The sequence below is a fragment of the Erythrolamprus reginae genome, chromosome Z (genome assembly GCF_031021105.1).
Source record: "Erythrolamprus reginae isolate rEryReg1 chromosome Z, rEryReg1.hap1, whole genome shotgun sequence".
NCBI classification, from domain to species: domain Eukaryota; kingdom Metazoa; phylum Chordata; class Lepidosauria; order Squamata; family Dipsadidae; genus Erythrolamprus; species Erythrolamprus reginae.
Genome location: NC_091963.1, coordinates 5,591,530 through 5,611,272, shown reverse-complemented (window position 1 = coordinate 5,611,272; position 19,743 = coordinate 5,591,530). Strand labels below are relative to the sequence as shown.

At 41.6% G+C, this 19,743-nt stretch overlaps 1 protein-coding gene across 1 annotated transcript in view; it reads right to left on the bottom strand.

Moving 5' to 3' along the window:
• LOC139175685 (mitogen-activated protein kinase kinase kinase 3-like) overlaps positions 1 to 19,743 on the bottom strand; it is a 140,170-nt gene that overhangs the window by 2,360 nt on the left and 118,067 nt on the right. The window contains exons 12-16 of the mRNA XM_070766883.1: positions 18,184 to 18,381; positions 14,018 to 14,166; positions 8,613 to 8,744; positions 3,974 to 4,103; positions 249 to 426 (exon numbers count right to left, since the gene is read on the bottom strand). Of these exons, the coding sequence (XP_070622984.1) occupies positions 249 to 426; positions 3,974 to 4,103; positions 8,613 to 8,744; positions 14,018 to 14,166; positions 18,184 to 18,381 (787 nt within the window). The remainder of the gene's footprint in view (positions 1 to 248; positions 427 to 3,973; positions 4,104 to 8,612; positions 8,745 to 14,017; positions 14,167 to 18,183; positions 18,382 to 19,743) is intronic.

The window sequence follows — 19,743 nt, the reverse complement described above, 5'->3', positions numbered from 1 at the left end:
AATCTCTGGAGGAAGTTGGTTCCAAAGGGCTGGAGCCACCACAGAGAAGGCTCTTCCCCTAGGCCTCACCAGAGGACACTGCCTGGCTGATGGGACCTGGAGAAGGCCAACTCTGTGGGACCTGACCGGTTGCTGGGATACATGTGGCAGAAGATGGTGCTGTAGGTAATCTGATCCTACGTCATGTTGGGCTCTTTTGCTTGGTTTCAAGCCTGTAAACAAAGCTGGATGGGGAAAATGGTTCTTACCACACATCAGCCTTCCTCCCGTAGCCTTCTCCACTGATCACCTCTGGGCTCATCCAATAAGGAGTTCCCGTGACAGATTTTATCCCTGTTCCAGACATGCAGATTGTCTGAATGCGTTTACTGGCTCCGAAGTCCCCTAGTTTCACATTCCCGACGGAATCTCTCAAAATGTTGGCACCTGGGTGGGGAAAGGGAGGAGGGGAAAAAAGAAGGCAACGAAGAGAAGGGAGACAAAGAAGGAGAAGATGAGGAGGAGCAGGAGGTAAAAAAAAAAGATAAAGAGAAGAAGGGAAAGACAGAAGAGGAAGAAGAGGTGGAGGAGTTGAGAATAAGATAGACAAAGAGGGGAAAAAGGAAAGATAAACAAGGGAGAGGAGAAGACAAGGAAAGATAAAAAGGGAAAGATAGACAAGGGAGGAGAAAATGAGAAGGAGAGTAAGATAGAAAAAGAGGGGGAAAGGAGAGGAGAAGGCAGAGGAGGATGAAAAAGACAAAGAGGAGAAGGAAAGACAGAAGAGGAAGAAGAGGTGGAGGAGTTGGAGAGGAGAATAAGATAGACAAAGAGGGGGGAAAAGTAAAGATAAATGAGGGAGAGGAGGAGAAGACAAGGAGAATTAGATAGATAAAGAAAAAAGGAAAGACGAACAAGGGAGGAGAAGATGAGAAGAACAAGATAGAAAAAGGGGGGAAGGAGAGGAGTAGGGAGAGGAAGATTAAAAAATACAAAGAGGAGAAGGAAAAGACAGAAGGGGAAGAAGAGGTGGAGAGGAAAAGAGAAAAAAAGGAAAGATAAACAAGGAAGAGGAGGAGAGGATGAGGAGGAGGAGAATAAGATAGAAAAAGGGGGGAGAGAGGAGGAAGATGATAAAAAAAGACAAAGAAGATAAGGGAAGGACAGCAGAGGAAGAAGAGATGGAGGAGGAGAAGATGAGAATAAGACAGATAGAGAAAAGGGGAAAGAAATGAGGAGGAGGAGGAGATAAGGAGGAGAATAAGACAGAAAAAGAGGGAGAAGAAAAAGGAGGAGGAGGAAGAGATGACAGATAAAGAGGAAAAAAGAAAGATAGGTGAGGAAGAGGAGTCGGTGGATGAGAGGACAAATGAGGAGGAGGAAACAACATTACAGAGAGTCAGCAGTAAAGTTGGCAAGATATTGCTATAAATCTTGAATTCCATCTCCCTTAGTTAAGTGCCTAGTGCTTAACATTTTTGATTGCGTACAGTGAAGATTTGAGATAATCACAAGGCAACATATTTTCTGTATGTTCAGGGCCATACTTTTCCCTCTAGGGACTCACACGAACACACGCAGCCCTTGGAAACTAAACTCTTATCAGCCTCCAAAACAAAACTCACATATTTTCTCTAGCAGCTTCAATTCGGGAAGGGGGCCGGGGGCGGGAGGCGGGTTGTCCCCAATTGTGTGGACAACTCCTGCTCCTCAACAATTGCAACTTTCCTCACATTGGAAGAACCTTTGTGCGTGCGCACCAAAGTGTTAAAAATCAGTACTATAACAAAATAACATGTGTAGCTGTCCATATTTTTAAAAATGCACGATGTTAAATAATATAGTCCATGTGTTTGCTTATCTCTATATCCATGTTTTAGCAGCCGCAATGATGGCTCTACTTTTATTGGCAAGCTGTGTTTTAATTAGCATATCCTTTCTGGCATAAAATTCTCGTTTGTGTTTTTGTTGTTGTTGTTGCTAAGTTGTTACATTTATCTGGGGAAGCATTCCCCCCCCTTTGTTTTGGTTCTAATTCAATTTAATAAAAGAGAATTTGCTTTAAATGTGTCTTAATAGGAAGAGAGGGTGATTTCAATGAGATTCTGATGGTAGGTAGATTGACTTACAACAGTTCGCTTAGTGACCATTCAAAGCTACAATGACCATTTTCACACTTATGACCATTGGCAGCATCCTTATGGTTACATGGTTTATATTTGGATGCTTGATAATTGACTCATATTTATGACGGCTCCCAGGGTCGCATGATCACTTTTTAACAAGCATGGGGCGGTCAGATTCACTTAACAACCGTGTGACGAACTGCAGTGATTCACTCAGCAAATGTGGCAAGAAATGTCATAAAATGGGGCAAACCTCACTTAACTCACTTACACACATAAATTGTGGGCTCAATTGTGGTTGTAAGTGGAGGACTACCTGTACTGAGAGGGCCTGGCCCTAATTTAGTGACAAGGTGGGTGAAAGACATGTGGTTTGTGAGAGGATTCCCTTAAATGCCTCTAATTCCCCTTAAATGCCAAGGAATGTTACAAGTTTTTTTTTCAACCTCAACTATCCAATTTCAAGATGGTGGATTTCCCCCACAGAATTCTGGGAGTTGAAATCCACGGATTTAAAAAATCCACCATCTTGAAGTTTCTGAGGTAACTTCATCCAACTTCCTTCCTATCATCCAACTTCCTCCCACTTAGGACTGTATGACTGTAACTTGTTGCTTGTATCCTAAGATTTTTATTAATATTGATTGTTTCTTCATTGCTTATTTGACCCCTGTGACAATCGTTAAGTGTTGTACCACATGATTCTTGACAAATGTATCTTTTTCTTTTATGTACGCTGAGAGCATATGCACCAAGCCAAAATCCTTGTGTGTCCAATCATACTTGGCCAATAAAATTCTATTCTATTCTATTCTATTTTATTCTATTCTGGAGAAACACTGCATTAAAATGTACCGCTCGTAAAAATAAAGGGAACACTCAAAGAACACCTCCTAGATCTGAATGAATGAAATATTCTCATTGGATACTTTTGTTCTGTACAAAGTTGAATGTGCTGCACAAATCCCAGCGACCAGTTAGATCCCACAAAGTTGGCCTTCTCCGGGTCCTGTCGACTAAACAATGTCTGGCGGGACCCAGGGGAAGAGCCTCCTCTGTGGTGGCTCCGACCCTCTGGAAGGAGCTCCCCCCAGAGATTAGGATTGCCCCCACCCTCCTTGCCTTTCGGAAACTCCTTAAAACCCACCTCTACTGTCAGGCATGGGGAAATTGAAACATCCCCCCCTTGCCCATGTAGTTTCTGTGTATGATTCGGCTGTGTGCTTGTTTTTTATATATTGGGGTTTCTTTTGGATTTTTTAACCTAAAACTGTAATTTAGATTGCTAAATATTAGATTTGTTACTATGTATTGTTTTTTACCATTGTTGTGAGCCGCCCCGAGTCTACGAAGAGGGGCGGCATATAAATCCAATACATCTAATCTAATCTAATCAATCAGTGTTGCTTCCTAAGTGGACAGTTTGGTTTCACAGAAGTTTGATTTACTTGTTGTTATATTGTGTTGCTTAAGTGTTCCTTTTATTTATTTATTTTTGAACAATGTATATTTTCTGCCGGTTGTTTTTTCTTGCCTGTTCTCCAGACTGAGAAACTAGACCTGAAAAGGATGATTCAGAAGGATATATCATGCAGAATCACCATGAATCCTTTCCACTTCCAATAATACAACCAGCTCAGATGATTAACAAGAACCTATAACTTAAGAAAATTCTAAAGGGCCCTGCGCATAAAGTCGGAAAAATAAAAGCTGTTCCCGTGGTGGGATGAAATCTTCAAGAAATTGCAATGTAGATTTCATCACAATCTTGGTTTTCATTCCAGGCTCTGTAAAGTTGGAGAACTTTTGGTTTTTTTTCTTCAATCGGGGAATCTTGGATGACTTAAAAGGTCAAATCTTGCGCCTACCTTTAATGTCCCTGTGTACAATCATGTTGCTATGGAGGTAGGAAACTCCTTGTAGGATCTGCCTTGTGTATTTACGAGTCACATTCTCTGTCAAGGCACCATACGCTTTTAGCTGGTCTTTGATTGAACCCTAAAAACAGAGACGAATAACTGATTAGTTTCTGGGCTTCCTGAAACTCTACACCTTCTGAAAAGTTTCTTAGCTCCTGGGGCGCCAGCTGTAATTTAAAGGCATAAATAATCATATTTGAGTCCGGCACACCTCCACTAAATACTGACAGTACATAAGGAAATTACATATATTTTTCGAATTATAACCACGATGGGCAGCCTCCACTACTATTCCCTATAATGCACTGCCGTAATTCCTGACTGTCATTAATCAAGGCACCCATATGATAGATCCGATTTTATCTAGAACTAAGGAGAAATTTCCTGACCGCTGTTCTGTAGAAAACCTTGCCTCCAGAAGCTGTGGGTGCTCCATCGGTGGAAGTTTTAAAGAAGAGATTGGACAACCGATGATCTGAAATCGGTTCCTGACTGAGTAGGGGGTTGGACTAGAAGACCTCCAAGGTCCCTTCCCGCTCTGTTATTCTTTTATCACCTGTGTTGTGGTCAATCAACACAGTCGCTAAGTGAACACCATGGTTGTTAAGTGAATCAAGAGTCTTCGGAGAGGGGCGGCATACAAATCTAATAAATTGAATTGAAAATTGAATTGAATTGTTTCATGGACTGAAATCTGAAGAAAAGGCCAGTTGTTGGCAAAAAAAAGTTGTAAACTGCAGTCAACTGACCACAGGATATTGCAAATGACCAGAAACATAGATCAGCTTCCGGTCATCTGAACTGCAATCGTGTGACTGTGCAGGGAAAATACCATGTGAACTTTGAATGCAGGTCATAAGGGAGGCCTGTTGTAACACTGAATGGCCATTGAACGAGTTTAGGCCGAGAACTGCCTGTACAGAATTAGCTATTAGAGCTGAACTTTGTGTAGGCCACAGTGCAAGGCCTTTGTGTAGGCCACAGGAAGAGAGAGAAAATATTCCTTATCAATTCTGTTTTTCAAACTGCCAGAAAATTCACAGAACAGCCAAATGGCACCAAGGTGAATATTATTTAGTGCTTCCCTCATAAATACAGGCAGTCCTCAACTTACAAACATTCATTTAGAGACCGTTATTACAACAACACTGAAAAAAGTGACTTTAGACCATTTCCCCGCGCTTATGACCAATACATCACCCTCACGGTCAGGCCATCAAAACCTGAGCTACTTGGCAACCGCTTCAAATATTTATGATGATGGCAGGGTTCTGGGATCGGTTGCGTGATCCGATTTTGCAGCTTTCTGACAAGCAAAGTCCACAGATAATTTATTTATATTTATTTTATTTATTGGATTTGTATGCCGCCCCTCTCTGTAGACTCGGGGCGGCTAACAACAGTAATAAAAACAGCATATAACAATCCAATATTAAAACAGTTAAAAACCCTTATTATAAAACCAAACATACATACAGACATACCATGCATAAAATTGTAAAGGCCTAGGGGGAAAGAGTATCTCAGTTCTGGGTAGTATCTGAGTTTTAAGAAGCTTACAAAAGGCAAGGAGGATAGGGCCAATTCTAATCTCTGGGGGAGTTGGTTCCAGAGGGCCGGGGCTGCCACAGAGAAGGCTCTTCCCCTGGTTAACACTTGTGTTTATAAGCGAATAACTGCAGTGATTCACTTAATAACAGTAGCAAGAAAAGTCATAAAATGGGGCAAAGCTCATTTGCCTTGCTTAACCAAATAATAATAATGACCTATAAAGCCCTTCATGGCATCGGACCAGAATATCTTCAGAACCGCCTTCTGCCGCATGAATCCCAGTGACCAATTAAGTCCCACAGAGTCGGCCTTCTCCGGGTCCAGTCGACAAAACAATGCCGTCTGGCGGGCCCCAGGGGAAGAGCCTTCTCTGTGGCGGCCCCGGCCCTCTGAAACCCTGGAGATTAGAACTGCCCCCACCCTCCTTGCCTTTCGTAAGCTATTAAAGACCCACCTATGTCGTCAAGCATGGGGAAGCTGAGCCCCTGGGTTATATTATTTATGTATGGTATGAGTGTGTTGTATGGTTTTTAAATAATGGGTTTTAGACGTCTTCTAATGCATTAGATTAGTTACATTCTTGTTATTGTTGTGAGCCGCCCCAAATCTAATAAATTATGATTATGATTATTATTATTATTATCAACAGAATTTTTATTTATTATATTATATTATTATATTATAACATTACATTACATTATATTTATATGTCGCCTACTCCAACAGGACTCACGTTGGGCTCAATAGTGGCCATAAATTGAGGACTATCTGTAACCCAAACCCAACTGTTCTGATTCACTGAACGCTGGGTTCAGGATATGGATTAATTGCTTTCAAACAAAATGAGGTCTGCCCAAAACAAAGGAAAGCAGAACATTAGCATCTGTGTTATTCGGAAACCTTTGTTCTTGGGCCCTCGTGTTTCCTGCCTGGAAAAAGCCCTTTGTTTTCCTTTTCCTTTCTTTTTCATTCTTTTTTGTGGTGACTCCGCGAAGCCAGCCATTTCCAAAACGAGGATTTCAGCTCTTCCTATTCCCAGGTTTAGGCTGAGTTGGTGCAAATTGTAGAGATAAAGGAACTCAGTTTAAAGTAGCTAGCTAGACTCTGCACTCAGGCGGTCCGAGGCAGATGCTCCTTAAATCACAACTTTTTGGCGACTATTCAAACGACACCGAAAAAGTGACCTACAGCCCGTTATGTTTGAGCAGGGGGTTGGACTAGATGACTTACAAGGCCCCTTCCAACTCTAATAAATAAATGCCTATTATAACCACAAGAGCACCCGTACGGTCATGTGGTCAAAATTTGGGCACTTGGCAACTGGCATGTATTTATGATAGTCTCACTGCCCTGAAGTCACACCATTGCCATATAATAATAATAATAATAATAATAATAATAATTATTATTATTATTATTATTATTATTATTATTTATTAGATTTGTATGCCCCCCTCTCCGTAGACTCGGGGCGGCTAACAGCAATGATAAAAACAACATGTGACAATCCAATAATATAACAACTAAAAACCCTTATTTATAAAACCAAACATACACACAAACATACCATGCATAACTTGTAATGGCCTAGGGGGAAGGAATATCTCAACTCTCCCATGCCTGGTGGTATAAATGAGTCTTGAGTAGTTTACGAAAGACAGGGAGGGTGGGGGCAATTCTAATCTCCGGAGGGGAGTTGGTTCCAGAGGGCCGGGGCCGCCACAGAGAAGGCTCTTCCCCTGGGGCCCGCCAAACGACATTGTTTAGTCAATGGGACCCAGAGAAGGCCAACTCTGTGGCCTTCTAAGCCAAATTCTGACAATCCAAGGTAATGGGAAAAGCAGGGTTCAGTTAAAACCGCAGTATTTTGGTTAACAATCAATTCAACAGGTCATACAATCTGGTGTGACTCATTTAGCAACTGTCTTATTTAGCCATGGAAATTCTTGTCCGAACTGTGGTCGTAAGACAAGAACTAACTGCATTGTTCCCCTAGAATAGTTTTTTTCTCAACTTTTAAGATGTTTTAATTTCATTTTTTTAAAAATTTACTTACTTACTTACTTACTTACTTACTTACTTACTTACTTACTTACTTACTTACTTACTTACTTACTTACTTACTTATTTGGATTTATATGCCACCCCTCTCCAAAGACTCGAGGCAACTTACAACAAATAAAAAAGAACAATACAATATAATAATCTAAATCCAATTAATTTAAAATTTACTCATCTATAAAACCCAGTATTGTTAAATAAACCCAGCATGCTTGGCCGGTGAATTCTGGGAGTGAAATCCACCCTGGCTCCCTTTGTTAGCAATAATACATAAGACTTATATACCACTTTACAGCATACAAATAATAATAATAATAATAATAATAATAATAATAATAATAATAATAAGAAGAAGAAGAAGAAGAAGAAGAAGAAGAAGAAGAAAGTTTTGTCTCATTTTATAACCTTTCTTGCTACAGTTGTTAAGTGAATTACTGCAGTTTATTTAGTAGCACAGTTATTAAGTGAATCTGGCTTCCCCATTGTTTGTGCTTGTCAGAAGCAAAACAGGATCACATAATCCTGGGACATTGCAACACGTCATAAATATGAGTCACTTGCAAAGCATCTAAATTTTGATGTCTATGGAGATGCTGCAAATTGTCGTAAATGTGAAAAACAACCATTGTAAGTCACTTTTTTCAGTGCTGTTGTAACTCTGAAGGGTCACTAAGTGAACTATTGTTAGGTTGTTGAGGACTACTGTATATAGTTGTTGTTGTTGTTGTTGTTGTTGTTATTATTATTATTATTATTATTATTATTATTATTATTATTATTATTATTATTTATTGGATTTGTATGCCGCCCCTCTCCGCAGACTCATTCCAATGGATGGTTTTAGAATTATACCATGAATATTTTCCATATATTCTTTTTATTGATATGTAAGTCACAGAGAATCTCTTGGATCTCAATGAGATGGAAATACACTTAATAAATCGATAAATAAAATGGCCCAAACAGGATGGCTTACCCCAGGCATATATTCCACGAAGATTGACAGTTTCCTCTCCTCTGGATCGCGGAGACAGCCGTAATATTGTACTATCCTCTCGTGACGGAGGGTTTTAAGCAGCTGGATCTCACATTCTAAGGCATTCACTTCCTGAAATAAATCCAAATTCATTACTGAGCGAAAACACAGTCACAAAATCAGATGCGGCGAACGGTGCAAACAAATCTAGGAAATGAAATTTCATTTCTTTCTTGTTTCCCAGTTCCAACCTTGCAAGGAATAAGTGATGAATTTACCGAGATGGATTTTGGGTTTTGTTTTCCCCTGGCCTGCTTAAGAGAAGGACCCCATTTGTGCAATTGTTTTGTCCTAAGGATGCAAAATGATGATCCAGAAATGTCAAATCAACCAGCTAGTGGGAAAATAACACCTCAATGAAGTCAACGTTTTCTTGTTATCAGTGATGGTTTCCAAGATATATTGAAACATAGAAACATAGAAGACTGACGGCAGAAAAAGACCTCCTGGTCCATCTAGTCTGTCCTTATACTATTTCCTGTATTTTATCTTAGGGTGGATATATGTTTATCCCAGGCATGTTTAAATTCAGTTACTGTGGATTTACCAACCACGTCTGCTGGAAGTTTGTTCCAAGGATCTACTACTCTTTCAAGAAGGATCTACTACTCTTTCATTGAAGAACCTCAGAAGGCACGGAGAGAAGGATGAAAGATTTGGCATTACAGGTAATCTTAGACTTATAGCAGTATCGGGTTCCTATCGGAACGGGGGGTGGGGGTGGATGCCTCCCTGGTAGCGGAAATAGAGTTGCGTATGCAGTTTCGGATGACCAGGGCAGGCACATACATCGGAGCAAGACTCGTGCAGGAAGCAAAATCTTGTGAGGACACATTTGCGTGGAAGCCAAAAAAAAAATCACTGAATCTCGCGTACCTACATGTCTTCTCACAAGATTGGCTTCCTACGCATATGCAGAAGCCAAATCTCATCCCGTCGTCTCTGCTGATCACCTGGAGCTGCGCACGCATCAGCACAGGTAACAGCGGTAAGTTGGAAACCCCGCCTGACTTTTTTTGGGATGTGTGTGTGAATTTTTTTTTTATTTTTCTTCTCCAATCACGTGTAAAGGTACCATTAATTTCAAATTAATTTACAATATAACATTTTTACAATTTTGGTATACACAGATTAAACCAATGCCGCCTCCTGATGATTTAACATCTGGACCAAAAAATAATTATTCCAATTCTTCATATGATAAAAAAAGTAAAAAAAAAGAACTGTATACATTTTAGGCTGTTACTATTCTTAAACCCCGCCTGACTTATAGCCACAATGGAGTCCAACACTACTGTTGCTAAGTGAGACTGTTGTTAAGTGAATTTTGCTCCATTTATGACTTGTCTTGCCACAGTTAAATAAATTACTGCAGTTGTTGCCTTAGTCACATAGTTATTAAATGAACCTCCATTGACTCTGCTTGTCAGAAGGTCACAAAACCCCAGGACCCTGCAAATATCATAAATATGAGTCAGTTGCCAAGCGACTGAATTTTGAACATATGACCCTGGAGATGCAGCAAGGGTCGTAAGTGTGAAAAATTGTCATAAGTCACTTTTTTCCAGTGCCGTTGTAACTTTGAACAGTCACTAAATGAATTGTTGTAAGTGGAGGACTGCCTATTCCCACAATGGAAGCTGAACTGTTAGCGACCCATTCGTGATGTGGCAATAGTGTCATGGATCCAGTTCGGTTGATGCCGGTCTATGGGCACTGCAATCTTTTTTTCAGAATTTTTGGCAATTTTTTAAAAAACTGTTTTGAAAACTGTTCTTGTAAAAGGGCCAACTGGGTTTAAACTGAGCTTCATTCCTTCTCCTCAAGCATAGCTGATCAGCTCTTGATTCCAGCTACTGAGCATGTGTGGAAACCAAATTGCACTAGGGAACGGGCATGCGTAGACACAAATAGGGCATGCACGTTTGTGCAAAATGTCACAATGCAAAGGTAAGTGCAACCCACCCCTGTAGGAGACATGGTGGATACACGCTTGGTTGTCAAGAGTCCAAATTGTGTTGATGTGACCACAGAGATGTTGGCCAATGGTCGTAAGTATGAAAAATGGCCATAAGTCACTTTTTTCAGTGCCGTTGCAACTTCAAACATTCTCTAAGTGAATAATTGTAAATCCAGAATTATCTGTAGTAACAGCTACCCTGTTTCTAAAGCCAGAAAATTTGCATATAAGGTAGAAGTCCTTAATAAATTTCCCTTCACTATTCTGTGAGTTCAAATAGGAAAATAGATGCAAGCTTCCAAATTCCTCCCTCCCTTTTTAAAATTGCCAGTGAAACGTGGAGAATAATCAGCAAAGTTCAAGATGACTTAGCTGAACATTTCCAATTATTGACTTACTAAATTACTTACTTACTGCCAATGGTCAAACAATTCCAAACAGATTAATTCGGTCCTGAGTTTGGGCAGAAAGCAACTAAATTGCTTTATATGGTCATTTCTAATAAATGATATGGACTCCCATGGATTTCTGTCTGTTTTTAATTTCCTCACAAACATTATATAAATATAGCACATGCATTTTTTCATTCCCTTTTCAGGGTAATACAACCTGGATATTTAAAGGCATCCACATATTTAATAATAATATGAAGAAGAAGAACAGAGTTGAAAGGGACTTTGGAGGTCTTCTAGTCCAACCCCCCTGCTTAGGCAGGAAACCCTACACTACAGACAGATGGTTATCCAACATCTTCTTAAAAACTTCTAGTGTTGGAGCATTCACAAATTCTGGAGGAAAGCTATTCCACTGATTAATTGTTCTAACTATCAGGAAATTTCTCCTTAGTTCTAAGTTACTTCTCTCCTTTTTAGTTTCCATCCATTGCTTCTTGTTCTATCATCAGGTTGACTCCTTCTTCCTTGTGACAACCCTTGAGATATTGGAACACTGCTATCATGTCTCCCCTGGTCCTTTTCATTAAACTAGCCTTGCCCAGTTCCTGCAACCATTCTTCATATATTTTAGCCTCCAGTCCCCTAATCATCTTTGTCGTTCTTTTCTGCACTGTTTCTTAGAGTCTCAACATCCTGTTTGCATCGTGGTGACCAAAACTGGATGCAGTATTCCAAATGTGGCCTTACCAAGGCCTTATAAAGTGGTATTAATACTTCACATGATCTTGATTCTATTCTTCTGTTAATGCAGCCTAGAACTGTGTTGGCTTTTTTGGGAGCTGCTGCACACGGCTGGCTCATATTTAAATGGTTGTCCACTAGAACTCCAAGACCCCTCTCAAAGTTACTACTGTTGAACAATGTACCACATATACTGCACCTGTGTGTTTTATTTTTCTTGTCTAAATATAGAACATGACTTTTAAAAGGATGGTATTTCTTGCAACAATTTGTAGTTGTAAGTAGTTGTAAGCCCTTAACTTGTAATCCTTCATCTAGTGAACTTTAGAACTTAAAACGGCACCGGAAAAACTTTTGACTTTTGACTATTTTTCACACTTACAACCACTGCAGAATTCTCCATGGTCACGTGATCAAAATTCAGGTGCTTGGCAACTGGCGTGTACTTATGACGGTTTCCTGGGGACATGTGATCATCTTTTGATACTTTCCAACAAGCAAAGTCAATGGCGAAGTCAGACTCACTTAAGAACTGTGTTACTAACTTTAACAACCGCAATGACTTTGGGGAGAAAAGTCATAAAATGAAGCCAGACTTACTCAACAAATCTCTCTCACTTAGCAACCTAAATTTTGGGCTCAGTTTCTGGTTGCAAGTCAAGGATTACCTGTACTGAATATTTGTTCTTAGCAAGACCTGACATCCAAATTTAAAACTTCAAGGTTGATTTTATTTATTTATTTATTTATTAATCAGATTTGTATGCCGCCCCTCTCTGCAGACTCGGGGCGGCTCACAGCAATCGCCATACAATGTAAACAAATCCAATATTTAAATTAATTTTAAAACACCACAAGTTAAAACCAACCATACACACTAGCATACCATACATAAATTTTATAAGCCTAGGGGGAAGGAACATGTCAATTCCCCCATGCCTGACGACAGAGGTGGGTTTTAAGGAGCTTACGAAAGGCTAGGAGGGTGGGGGCAACTCTGATATCTGGGGGGAGTTGATTCCAAAGGGTCGGGGCCGCCACAGAGAAGGCTCTTCCCCTGGGTCCCGCCAAATGACATTGTTTAGTTGACGGGACCCGGAGAAGGCCAACTCTGTGGGACCTAACTGGTCGCTGGGATTCGTGCGGCAGAAGGCGGACCCGGAGATTTCTTTTTTCTTCCTTTGCAATCCTGGACAATCTATGGCCTATGCAAGATGTTACTGCAGCTTTAATTAAGTTAGCATCATGCAGATCTGAAGGCGTTTCCAGGAAAGTGACTCCGCTTCTAAACAATATTTGGCCAGGAATGTTTCCTGCCTGAATCCCCAAAAATGACAGGAATTGAAACGGAAGAGCTGGGTAACAGTGGAATAGCCTGGATTGTAACTGGAAAGGTTTCTAGAGCAGCACAACTGCAGAAAGCCCACGTTAAGGTGAGCAGAATGAATCCCCAATTTACTGACCTGTGCCTCCCTTGAATCCATAAAGTGGTCCATTTGTGGTGATTGCGATGTATGCCTTGCTTAAGGAAATTGAATCTATTAGGCTAAAAGCATCCGAGGAAAGGATGGATGGATGGAGACAGAAATAAATGGATGATAGGTAGGTAGGTGGGTAGATAGATAGATAGATAGATAGATAGATAGATAGATAGATAGATAGATAGATAGGAAGGTAGGTAAGTAGATAACAGAAAAAGGAAGGAAGGAAAGAAGGAAGGAAGGAAAACAGATACATAGACACACAGACAGTCAGATAGACAGAATAAGAATCAAGTACAAAAGAAAGAAAGAAAGAAAAAAAGAGAAAGAAAGAAAGAAAACAGGCGCAGGTAGAATAAAAATCAGAAAGAAAGAAAGAAAGAAAGAAAGAAAGAAAGAAAGAAAACCAGGCAGGCAGAATAAAAATCAGAAAGAAAGAAAGAAAGAAAGAAAGAAAGAAAGAAAGAAAGAAAGAAAGAAAGAAAGAAAGAAAACCAGGCAGGCAGAATAAAAATTAGAAAGGAAGGAAGGAAGGAAGGAAGGAAGGAAGAAATGTACAATGAGAGCTTTATGTACCCTAGACAAATTCCTTTTGTGTGTGTGTGTGTGAAAGGGGGTGTGTGTGTGTGTGTGTATGTGTGTGTGTTGAATCCCACTTGGCCAACAAAGAAGCATTCTTTCTATTCCATATCCTTTCTTTTCCATTGCATATAAATCCAATTAATAACTAAATAATAAATATCCCATTCCATCTGACCAAAGACTTACTTTGCTGGTCTCTTGGCTGTCGGGGTCAAATGGCACCTGCTTCACAGACAGCTCTCGTCCAATGTCGACGTCATAGCAAAGGTAGACTTCCCCAAAGGCTCCTCGGCCCAGCAGCTTCCCAAGCCTCCAGTTCACTGGGGCCTGCAATGCTAAAAGGAGGCAGAAGAAAGAAGAACAGGTGAGCGACACAACGCCAGCATCTCTTCAACCTTCCGCATCTCCAACTACGCATGGATCATGTACAATGCTGAAAAAAACCATTTTCCCCACTCTAGGCAGAATCTATAGAATCTTCTGCAAGCACCGAAGCGGAATCTCGCGCGATGACATCACACACACGATTTCCAGGGTTTTCTTGCTTCCGCGCATGCGCAGAACCAAAAAGGCTTGGAAACTGGAAAGTAAGACAGCTGCCACTCGCCATGTTGCGCCGCTCGCGGCTCGTCCGCTCGCCCACTCCTGTCTGCTTGCCCGCTTCCCCTCGCAGCTCCACCCACTCAGTTTCCCTCGCCGCTCGTGGCGGCTCCATCATGAGCAGCAGCGCAGCTCCATCCGCTCACCCGCTACGCCTGCCTACCCCACTGCGCCGTCACTTAGCCACCGGCCCTTACCTGGCTTGAGTGCTCTTCTGCTGAGTAGATGGGCCATTGCTTGGAGCCCGAGCTCCAGCTGCGTGGCCTGTTCGGTTCTCTCCTGTGCGGCAGGCATCTCTTGGCGTGGCAATGGTGCCTTGAGCAAGTCATGGCCTTTGGGAGCACAGCGTTGCTGCTCCTAAAGGCCATGACTTGCTCAGAGCACCATCACCGTGCCAAGAGATACCTGCGGCACATGAAAGAAGAAAGCAAGCCACACAAAAAAACCCAGGTATTTTTTACTGGAATGCACCGGTTGTGCATGCACGGCACGTGCACACCTGGCGGCAATGGAGCGAGGCTACGCACTCCGTTTCCGCTGCTGTAACGGTGTTCCCCGGCATGTGGCCCATCCCTGTATATATGTATCTATGTAACATATTTTTGCAGATAATGAAAAGGAAGAGAGACGAGTATAGATCTATTTCAAGCTATTTTGCTTTCATCAGCTAGCCATACCCTTACCAGGATTTGAACCTGGGGAGTCTGCCTGTAAGGCAGCAGCTTTACATACAAAAATGTTACCCATGTAGAGTATAATTTATCGGCTATAAAAATTAACTGCCTTGAATGGCAAAAAGGAAGCAGTATGCTCCCTCCCATATTTGGGGATACCAGGGTGATAGTAATCTGGTTGTTAAGTGAATCTGGATTCCCCATTGGTTTCGTTTGTCGGAAGGTCGCAAAAGGGGATCGCATGACCTTGGGACACTACAACGGTCATAAACGTGGACCTGTTGCCAAGCGTCTGGATTTGGATCACATGATCATGAAAAATGCTAAAAAAGTCATAACTGTGAAAGACAGGTCATAAATCTGGTCACTAAATGAGTTACTATAAGCCGAGGCCAACCTGTAGCGATTTCATTAAAATCTGAATTGTCACCTAAGTACTAATACTGGTTTCTAGCCTTAGTTGCTAAGATTTCTAAAATACAGGCCGGCATTTGAAGCTAGGATGCCTCCACCAATCCACAATTAACTTGGATTTATTTTCTATTACAGAATTTGTGGGTCGCCCAGAGAAGCTGAGCGAGCTACCAAGGAGCCCCGCAGTTCAACCCTGAGTTACAAATATTCTTTTCTATTGGTTCATACATGTCCGAAAAGATGGAGGAATACTGAGATAGACTTGGGTCATTCCTGCAATGGAATTCTTGCAATGGAAATTGGGGAGACTGTGAAGCTGTGATCCTTTCGGGGGGTGGGGGTGGGGGGGTGTTTGCTTTGCAAAAACTTTGCAAATTTGCACCATTAACCGTGGAAGATATCCAAATAAACCTATTAATCATGAATTTCCTCAAGGCTTTTTCAGTCAGTATTGAAGGCCGGTTTTGATAGAAAGGGGTAGTCCTCTCCTTGAGACCATCACCTTATCTTTGAAGCAGTAAAGAAAAGATGTTTTCTTTCCCATTCAAGGGCGTTTACCCCCTCCACTAACAGCACCCACTAAGGTCATGTATTCCACGTAACATCTACCTTATCAGCCAACCTTGGTATCCCTCGTCTGAGAGCAGCCCCATGGGGTCATGGATAACATTGAACATGACCACCAACGAATTCCCCACTAGGCATCAAGGATCCCAGCAGCCGATAAGAGCACAGAGTCGGCCTTCTCCAGGTCTTGTCAGTCAAACAATGACGCCTGGCGGGGCCGCAGGACAGAGCCTTCTCTGTGGTGGCTCCGGTCCTATGGAATCAACTTCCCCTGGAGATTCATATGGTCCCCACTTTCATGGCTTTTTGAAAGGCCCTAAAATCATGGCTTTGCCAGCAGGCCTGGGGCCTTTGAGCAGTGTATCCTGCACTGGCCAGTAGCTATGTATGTATGTATAAAGTATGACTGTTAATTATTGGCGGTTTTAAATTGTATTTTTATAATTAATAATAACAACAACAACAATAATAATAATTAATAATAATAATAATTATTATTATTATTATTATTATTTATTAGATTTGTATGCCGCCCCTCTCCGAAGACTCAGGGCGGCTCACAACAAATACAAAAACGATGATACAAATCCAGTTAATAAAAAGTAGAATTAAAACCCCTTAATATTAAAAACAATCCATACGACAGTCATATCATTCAAGTGCTATAGTCAGAAGAGAGGGAGGAATTAATCCCCCCATGCCTTGTGACATAGGTGAGTCTTTAACATCTTGTGGAAGACGGGGAGGGTGAGGCCAATTCAAATCTCCGGGGGGAGTTGATTCCAGAGGGCCAGGGCCACTACAGAGAAGGCTCTTCCCCTGTGTCACGCCAGCTGACATTGTTTAGTTGACGGGACCCGGAGAAGGCCAATTCTGTGGGACCTAAACGGCCACTGGGATTTGTGCGGCAGAAGGCGGTCCCATAGGTATTCTGGTCCGAATTGTAATTTATCTTAATAATTGTATTTATCATTGTGTCTTTTTATTCTTGTAAGCCGCCCTGAGTCCATTTTGGAGAAGGGCTGCCTATAAATTTAAATTTAAATAAATAAATTTATAAATAAATAAATTTATAAATAAATAAATTTAAATGAATGGATTTAAATTTAAATGAATGAATTTAAATTTAAATGAATGGATTTAAATGTAAATGAATGAATTTAAATTTAAATGAATGAATGAATGTCCGCCTAACCCAGCCGACACCCACGCGGCTGTTTGAGCCAGCTTGATGACTGACTGAAGCGTTGGGTCGTCCTCTGTTAGGATTTTGTTCCGGACGGTCGCATTCTTCATCCCAAAGATCAGAGCGTCTGTGAGGCGAGCTTCTGGGCTGTCAAATTTGCACTTTGACAGCACCGTGCGAAGTCTCGTGGCGAATTGATTGATTGTCTCAGACTCACGCTGGGTCATCCTGGAAAATTGATGTCTGTAGACTACGGCAGGCTTCGTTGGTTTGAAGTGGTTTGCCAGTCTTGCTTGGAGGTCGTCCCACGGAACGGATTTAGCTGGAAGCGGGTCGGTAAGCGTTTGGACGAGGTCAAAAATCTCAGTCCCGCAATAGTTCAAGAAGATCGCCCGCTTCCTGTCGTCTTCAGCTTCTCCCATTCCTGCCGCTTCTAGGAAGATTTCAAATTTCGCCATGTAGGCGTCCCAAGACGACTTCTCGGGGTCGAAGTAGTCGGGAGCCCGGCCGATCTGGAGGTGATTCATGCTTGACTCGTGGATTCTTCGTTCTCTCGTCGCCAGTGAAATGAATGAGACTCAGACAGGAGTACAAGATGGTTCCGTTTATTCAGCTCTCTCGAAAGTGACTTCAGCAAGGAACGCATCTGAGCTGTCAGTGTCAGAACAGCCCTTTTTATACGTTTAAGGCTCGCGCCTAAAAGAAACGGCCGTGCGTCTTAGCCAATCAGACGCGGCCAAGGTTTATTCATAGTTTAAACAGTATTTACAAGGTCTTTTCTTTTACAGAGTTTTACATTGGTTATATACAGACTTAACAAATGGATTTAAATGTAAATGAATGAATTTAAATTTAAATGAATGAATGAATGTCCGCCTAACCCAGCCGACACCCACGCGGAAGCGACTTACTGCTCCTGGCCTTGGGAGACGGAGAGCTAAAGCCTTCGAAGATCTTGTCGCAATTGTGCCACCACTTGTTGTTCCCCCGTTCCTCGTACCGCATGGTGATCAGCTTGCTGTCTCCGTTGAAGCTCTTGGTTCGGCTGGAAGGCAGAAGTTGGAACAGATTCTCTGGAGGAGCGTAACTTCTGGGGAAAGTTCTGCGGCCTTAGAAAGCAATAAAGACAGAACCAATGAAAAAAGAAAAAAAATTGAGACCACGAGGGTTTCAATGTCCGATACACAAGTTAATCGTCAACTTATCACCACAACGAAGCCTAAGAGCTTTGTTTATTAAGTGATTTTGCCCCGTTTTTACGACCTTTTTTTCCCTTTGGCTGTTAAGTGAATCATTGCCGCTGATAATTTAATAATCTGGGTTGTTAAGTGTTTCAGGGTGTCCAGGGGGAAAGCATTCTGAAATTAACTGATATTCCCCTGACATTTCCCTGTAACGTGCGATCTAGTTAAGATGTGGTCGTAGATGACGTCATACCAAATGGCTAAGCCGTGGAGAAATATCGGCAGCTGAGGAATCAAGTTGTTGCTACAGTTATGCTCATTTTTGCTTGACTCTGCCAGGCAGCGCAATCCAGGTTTGTTTATTTTTTATGTGATTTTTCCCTGACTTTTAAACATTTTAATACAGTTTGGTTTTTTACCGATTCATTCTGGTTTTTTTCATGAATTCTCTGATAATTCCCTGATATTTCCTGAACCGCCAATTTCCCCGATAATTCTATCAGCAGTAAACAAAATCTTGCGAGAGAATGTGCGCGTGACAGAGATTTGAGCAATTTTTTGCTTCTGCACATGTGCGGAAGCAAAAAAACCCACTGAAATCTAGCTCGTGCGCATAGTCTCGTGAGATTTTGCTTCCTGCGCATGCTGTGCTTGCTGGGGCGCACAATGCATGCTGGCAATATGGAGCTGTGCACGCATTGTTATGGTAGTGGCGGTAAATAGGAACCGGGGTGGCGCAGCAGGTAGAGTGTGGTACTGCAGGCCACTGAAGCTGACTGTAGATCTGCAGGTCAGCGGTTCAGACCTCACCACCAGCTCAAGGTTGACTCAGCCTTTCATCCTTCTGGGGTGGGTAAAATGAGGACCCGGATTGTGGGGGCAATAGGCTGGCTCTGTTAAAAAAGTGCTATTGCTAACATGTTGTAAGCTGCCCTGAGTCCAAGGAGAAGGGTGGCATAAAAATCGAATGAATGAATGAATGAATGAATGAATGAATGAATGAATGAATGAATAAATAAATAAATAAACAAACAAACCCCCACCTGGTTATCTTGATATATTTTTCAATCTTAATTTCTTAAATCAAACAGTCTCATGATTTCTAGAAGCGGATCGCTGGGATCCCAATGAAAGTGGTGTGGGAATCCTAGCCCCGAAATGTATTTTAATATCTCCTGAAGGCTCCCCATGCTCTTTATGGAATGATCTCTTCTTCCATGTTCTCTATTCTACTAATTTTTTTTTTGTAATACAGTGATCCCTCGATCATCGCGAGGGTTCCGTTCC